At 41.1% G+C, this 7,527-nt stretch overlaps 1 protein-coding gene across 1 annotated transcript; it reads right to left on the reverse strand.

Moving 5' to 3' along the window:
• Positions 1–4,991: 4,991 nt before the first annotated feature.
• Positions 4,992–6,742, reverse strand: LOC115673528 (adenylate isopentenyltransferase 3, chloroplastic). The gene has a single exon (XM_030595728.2). It carries the CDS (start codon positions 6,276–6,278, stop codon positions 5,265–5,267), a length of 1,014 nt encoding a protein of 337 aa, XP_030451588.1. The 5' UTR covers positions 6,279–6,742; the 3' UTR covers positions 4,992–5,264.
• Positions 6,743–7,527: the final 785 nt, after the last annotated feature.

A 7,527-nucleotide genomic window follows, 5' to 3' on the forward strand; every position in this document is an offset into this window, starting at 1 on the left:
GGTTGTCTTTGCCTAATTATCAATAATTGTTTGCTAATTATGTGATCGGTTGATTAATTATTTTGAAAATACCGTGCGTGTTTCGATCCTCTTAATTATTTTTATCAATCAAGTAAAAGTGAAGATGTTCTGACCAAAAAAAAAAAAAAAAAAAAAGTAAAGTGAAGATGAAAGAGGACGGAAGCGTAAGCGGACTAATTGGCGGACACTGGATATATACTTTATTGACTTATTTTCTAGAAATCGAGGTAGTAAATTAAATTGTCGAAGCGTAGATAGATCAAACAAAATTACACATAATTATCGGGCGGGCTCGAGCCGAGCCGATCTTCGGGCCCGAACTTCAATAGGCCGTGGCTAGCTCACACCCCAAGCTCGAACTTACGGGTCTGGTTAAGTGCCCAAGCTCGACTAGTGAGAAAGCATTGGCTGGTGTGGCCCGCCCACATGGGCAATGCTTTTATATCTGATTTTATTTTTGGAAAATAGGTTAAATGAATTAACGGAAAATGAATATAAAATGAATTCGCGAAAGTACAATTGTAGCGCCGTAGATTTGAGAAAAAATAACCAACTTGAAGGCACCGTTTGTTTCGCGAAAAATGAACGATTCAGTAAAATATTTCCCTAAGAATGATCGCTCGTGTCGCTTATAAAAATAAACGAACGGAAAATATTTCCATCGTCCACGAAAATGCCTAGACACAAGTTGCTGTCGATAATGAAAACATTTCACGATAACCGGTTATCATTTTCCAGAAAGTATTTTTTTTCGTGTCGTTCATTTCCCGCGAAACGGACGGAAATAAACGAAAAAATTACACACCGCAAAGGGAAATATTTACAAACTTAAGCCCCGGGGCAAAAAAAGAGAGAAAAGAGAACGGGATTATTTACGCGAATAATGACTTATAAACGACGGCTTATCTTTCACGGCATCCGGCGAATGATGGCGCGAGGGCGACTTGGTCGGAATCTTATCGGATTAATCGGCGTGCCGACTACACATGGAGCGTACTTATGTTCCAATCCTATCCGCGAACCCAAAAAAGCAAATACAGAATAGCGACCCCATTCGCGAGTGTGTGCATACCGCGTCCCTCGTTCTTTCATTTATTTTTTTTTTTTGGGTCATCTTTATATCTCGAAGAAAAAGAAGGGTGGGGGGAGAAAGGAATAATTGACTTTACAAAAAGTTAGGAGCTTTCATTTCAATTATTGATTACTTCAACTTTTTGTTGCGAATACATAGGGGAAATGAAATTGGGATTTTGCACGAGTGGGGATCGGTGTCAAGTCGCGCCGTACTCTCATAAGAGTGGGAAGAGGAGGAAGAACCGCGTGCTTTTGAGATTCCTCTCGCGTCAACCTTTTTAGGCTTTCGACGGTGAGAAGCGATTAGAAAAGCCAAAGTCTTTTTGATCACTGAGTACATATTCCCCAATGCACGAGAGCGTACCCCCCCAACTTGGGGGGTTTCTTTTTTATAACGAGTTCGAATTCGTCTCGGGAAATCTCGGGCTCGTTTAGGGTCGATCTATACGCCGAGCATCGGGCGATTATTCTACATCCGATGGTGCGCCGATGACGGGCTCGCGCAAATTGAACAGCAATTATTGTGGCTTTAGCCGAATATTTCGAGCCTGCATGCGGACCTCCTACAATGACTCCCCGCGTATAGAGAATGCTGGTCGCTCCTTTTCTTTTTCTTTTGGCGCCCTTTTGTCGACAAAAGAATACGCGAACTTTCCTCGCTATGTAATGGCTTATTTCATGGACACAAAAAAGTTACTCATCACTCCTCCTTTTGCATTTCATTCTATTGAGAAAGTTATACTCTTAAATTTTGAAGAATTATGTGATGATGCACAAAATGTTCCGCTAACGTGGACAATTTAGTCATAAACATTTTGATAATTAGCCAATGTAGCCGGAAATCACTGACGTGGACGCGGCGGGTCGTCCAACGTGATACAGCCGGAGCTAATGTGGACAACTTTTGCAATTTTTTAAAATTTTTTGATTTTATTATTTTCCATTGTGGACTGCGACTCGTGCCAGCCATTAGGGCCGGCGGCTAGAGAGGGTCGCGGCCCTCGCTAGCCACAATGAAAAATAGAAATTTAAAAAAATAATAAAAATATTCATAATTTTTTAAAAAATATTGTCCGCTTCAACGTTGACTGTGCCACATAGGATTGCCGTGTCACATCAATGATTTTCGATCAAAATTAGTCTGAAAGACTATATTGACAAATTATCAAAAAGTTTATGATTAAATTGGCCAAATCAAAATATTTAAGACTAAATTTGTATTCGTAAAATAGATTTATGACTTTAAAAAAAAATAATTTTACGACTTTTTTCGTAATTTTTCTTTAATTTATTATCTATTAGAAGATTGGACGGGATGGGTATGCGGGCATAGAAGAAAGGGAAAATTCCAAATAAGGGCCTGAAGTCCCTTCGTTTTTCAAATAAGGGTATGAAATGGATCTTATCTCAAATTAGGGCCTAAAGTACTTTCATTTTCTCAAATAAGGGTTCGAAGTTGATCTTATCTCAAATAAGCGCCTGAAGTGACCATATCAATCTTAAATAAAGACCTGACCTCGCCGGCCGAAGGGTATTTTTGTCTTCTATTTTTTTGAATTTTTTTCCTTTTTTTCTTTCTTTTTTCCTTTTTCTGTTTTTTTCTTTTCCTTTTCTTTTTCCTTTTCTTTTTTCTTTTTTTTTCCTCTCTTCCCTCCGCCGGCCATTACCGGGGCCGGCGGAGGTCGCCCTTGCCCTCGCCGACACCGGCGAGGGCGACCCTCTCTAGACTAAGTGAGGGCAAGGGTGGCCCTCGCCGGATTTGGCGAGGGTCGCCCTCGCCCGCCTAGCCTAGGCAAGGCAACCCTCGCTCGACGCCGGCGAGGGCGGCCCTTGCCTGAGGCTGGCGGAAGTCGCCAGCTAGGTATAGCAACGGTTGGGGAGGGAAGAAGAAAAAAGGAAAAAAAAAACAAGAAAGTAAAAAAAAAATACTTATAATTTTTTTGACAAAAATACCCCTTCTCTGACGGCGAAATAGTCACCGGCCGGCCAAAGGCCTTTATTTGAGACGATTTGGCCATTTCATGTCTATATTTGAGATGATTTGGCACTTTAGATCCTTATTTGAGATAATGTTCACTTCAAATCTTTATTTGAAAAAATGAGAATACTTTACATTTTTATTTGGAATTTTCCCCGGAAGAAATTGAAGGGCGCCCAACCTCTTGACCATCTCGAAACGCAAAAGCCAAAAATTCTGTCTTATGGTGCGAGAAAAAGAAAAAGGGCAGCTGAAATTCTTTTTGTTCTGTACGGAAATTGAAACAAAAATTCCGATGGGTACATAATTTCTTACAATAATGCCCCTTTGCAAGCATCTCTCTGTCATGTCACAAGATGCAGTAGGGCCCCACTCCATCAGTTCATAGATTCGAGAACAGAAAAAGAAGAAAAAAAAGGAAAAGGTGAGTTGGAACATATTAACAATAAGAATACGGAAAAATTCCAAATAAAGATATGAAGTCGGGCATTTTCTCAAAAGATGTTGTTTTAGATATTGGCCTAAAGTGGCCAAGTCAATTTCAAATAAGGGCTTGAGCTTGTCGGCTGACCAAACCTGAATTTTCCGCCGGCTGGAACATGACATTTTTGTTCGAAACAAAATCGGAATAAAGATTTACGAAAACTAGAAAAGCAAAAAAAAAAAATCACGTTAAAAGGAGAAAGTGAGATTATAGATGGTCGGGGGTGTGCGCCATTGCCGTTTCGACTTTGCCAGCGAGTGCTGTCAACCCTTGCCAAAATTCAGGGACTGTTTGTGTCATTATCCCTAATCTTGAAGAAACTAGTGGTGATTTTTAGATGTATGGGTAGATTTTGGGACTAGAATGAAAGTTTGAGATTTCTGATAAATGAAACATAATTGAGATTGGACTTAAAATGGAGAATTTTTTAGGAATTAGCCTTTTTTTTCTTTGGCCATGTTTGTTCCGATGGACAATTGACCCTTATGACTTTCAAAGGGTCATGATAGAAGATGCTATAAGGACACTCGGGAGGAATAATCTTTCTACCATAATAATGCAAATCCATCGTATGGTCTCAACTTTCAGCCTTAAGACTTTTTCCCATATATTCAATGCAGCTCCCATGGTCACCTAAAACAATAAAATAATCATCGAGGAGCAAAATCGTAATTCGGAAATAATTCGAGTCTCTAACACTTCACACATCATGATTTGTTCAATCTCTAAACATTTTCCAAACTTAATTTCAAATCATTCTTAAATTTGCTAAATCTTCACAGTAACTTAGAGTAGTCTTTCAAAATAAGTCAAACTTTCAAAAACTTATTTATGTTTTTTCTTAATTTGTTTAGTTTTTTGACCTGCAAAGCGTATATGCTTCTGCTAATTAGTAAGAAATGATTTGATTTTTAACGAGTCGATTGTACATATAGAACAAAATACCTGTGATAAATATACCCGAACTAATTTTTTGATCATAAAAAACTCTAAATTGGTATATCTGTGACAAATTTACCCTATGTTAGTTTTCGCTAAATTTTACTGTCAAATTGCCGAATTGGATGACACACGACAGTTGACGGATATGCCGATTTTGGGTTTTACCCTCCGTTTATCACGAGTACACCAATTTGTGATTTTTCGTGGTATAAATCTAATTTAACAAAAACTAACTGAAGGTAAATTTATCATAAATTTACCAGTTTGGATTTTTTGGTAGTCAAAAAATTAGTTTTAGGTATATTCGTCACATGTGTACCAATTTGAGATTTTTGGTGGTAAAAAAATTAGTTTGGAGTAAATTTGTCATATGTACCAGTGACATTAACCCTAGGATAAAACAGCCAATACTTTAAAGTCTGTAATCTTTTCTAATTTGATAACTTAACAAATGACGCCGCTCTTTTACAGAATGTATTGTGAAAAATCTGGCATGGTAATTGTTTTTGCACTTCACACATGAAGATGAGACACCATAAAATCATCTCACTTTTGGTAGTGGAGTCTCCTTAAACATCACTCTCATAAAAGAACACAAGTTCCCCTATTACACGTTCGAAATTCCATGTTACTTTGTAATTGTAAGTATCTCTCCATCATAGGTTACATCCGCTATATATGTGGTGGCCTACCCCAAAAAAAGAGAAAAGCATAGAAAATTCCAAAGCAATGCCCTTCACTCTCGTCGATTCTTTGAGCAAAACTTCAGAGATAGTTTGCTGCTGCAATGGCAGCTTCCATGGTTGGCACTCCATTTTTTAAGGCCTCGAAGGCCTTGTGAAGCCCCCCGGAAGCAGTCATATTCGCCGTGACGCTGTAAAGAAACTCGGCCACGATTAACGTGCTTGGTCCCGCCACGAGCTCTTCCCACGCCTCGTCGGCTTCGGCCTTCCCGTGCTTGCGGAACACTTCAGTCACGTCCATCCTGTGCAAGTTCCAACCCTTCAGGTTACGGAGCCGGTCGATCTTCTCCAACTGGCGGCATGCCAATTTGCGCGTGTTGTTCTTGATTTCCTCTATCCCTTCTTCGAGCAACCGCGCGCGGGCTTGTCGGTCCAAGGACTTCTCGTTACGGAAGAACAAGTCCAGTTCAGGAACCCCGATCGCGCGCCGGATTCCCCTTGAGTAATCCGCGTTTGGATCGAAGAAGTTCCTCGCCTCTTCAATCATTCCCCTCTCAACCATCTTATCGACCCGCTTAGACACGAATGAGTGCAACACGGGCATCGCCATGTCGACCCATAGGAAGCAACATTCGTACTTTGATCGAAACCCGTAATCATGGCTAGTGATCAAGGCCTCAATGTATGAATTCGAGCCTCCGACGATGACCGGTGTGTTGCCGCGGGCCCTGATCGACTCGATGGCAAGCAGTGCCGAGTCGCAAAAGTCCGACGCCGTGAAGTCTGCGTCGGGAGGGATTGTCCCGAGGAGATGGTGGGGGATGCCGCATTGCTCCTCGTCCGTGATCTTGTTGGTGAGGACATCGAGCCCCTTGTGCACTTGGATTTTGTCGGAGTTGACAATCTCGGCGGGGAAACGGGAGGCGATGTCAATGGAGAGCCGAGACTTACCGGTCCCGGTCGCACCTAATATCACCACGACCTTCTCCTTCTGACGCCAAGGGATCAAAAAGTCCATGTTCGACCTCCGGACCAGGCCCGCAGCGTCGAGCAAGGGCTGGGCCGGCGGCTTGCACATCACCATGGAAAACCTCATGACGACCGGCCGAGTATATGAGAATTAGCAAGAGAATGGAAGACAAGAAAAACTAAAAGACAGAAGCAAGAATATGGAAAGCTCCTTTCAACTTACAAGGAACCAAAAACATGCAGTGCACAAAAGATGAGAGCCAAAAAAGTGCTTATTAGTAATAGAAAAGATGGATCAAGATCGTGTCAATTTGACTGTGACCAATGAGAAGTAGTAAATTAAGGCAGATAGCTTCCCTCCCCCAAGACCGTTCAGACTGCAGAGCACAAAGTCACAGAAAGACGGACGTGAGTATTTATAGGCATCTCTCCAAATGGGTCACTAGTCGCCACAACTAATCAATATATAGTAAACTACTAGAATAAAGACAACTCTGTGACAATTTTATTCTTCAACTTTCATCTTTCTTCTGGTGAGTGCAGCTTTCTTTAAGGCTTAATGCTTGTTGTTCTTATTCTTAGTAAGTGTCTGGACCGTCCAACAACATGGTAGGGCATGCTGTTTCTGGGAAAGCAGTGGGCTTAGTGGTTCAGAATTTCATATTTCCAATAGGAAAAAGAAGATGGCATGCAAATTGCAGAAGAACAGGATTTTGATCGGGGCCATTTGTCCTGTACATTTTGTCCTTGAGTACTAATTTTGTTAGGCATGCTTAGTGATTAATGTCCGTTCCACGTGGACGACCGCCCGAGATAAAATTAAATAGGGCATGTCAGGATGCAGCATAAAGAATAAAGGGCCATCTTTCTAGTTAGACTTTGCCAGTGCACCAAGAAGAAAAAGACACCACAGAACCCTGCTGGATTCTGAAGCTAAATGAGAAGAAAAAGTTTGTTCTCTGGGAATTGCATTCATAGTTGTTATATATGCTGATACCCCAATCATCTCCAATCATGGAACTGGCACTCATCAAATTATTGGTGCCGTATTTTGATGGTGAACGGTGTGATCATGAAAAAAATATCGTTCTTTTTTATTCCCTGAAGGGAGTGTGAAGTAAAAGTTGACGGAGGCTTTATTTCTCTTCCAAATCGACAGCTCAAGATTCTCACAGCGACAGCTGATCTGCAGAAACCGCTAGTTGGAAACGACTGTAGATGGCATTCGATTCTCCTGTTCAAGTGGCGGTGGGGGGAGACGGCGACAAGTTTGGCCCTCATACGATGAAATATACGTCTTCTAGCTTTGTCGAAATCGTGATGATCAAGGGAAGAATCGAGAAATAAGTTAAAAGGTCAGAGCAAAAAGCTGTAGA

Source organism: Syzygium oleosum, unplaced genomic scaffold, assembly GCF_021117445.2.
Source record: "Syzygium oleosum isolate NSW1041296 unplaced genomic scaffold, Sole_v2.1 Sole_v2.09, whole genome shotgun sequence".
NCBI lineage: Eukaryota > Viridiplantae > Streptophyta > Magnoliopsida > Myrtales > Myrtaceae > Syzygium > Syzygium oleosum.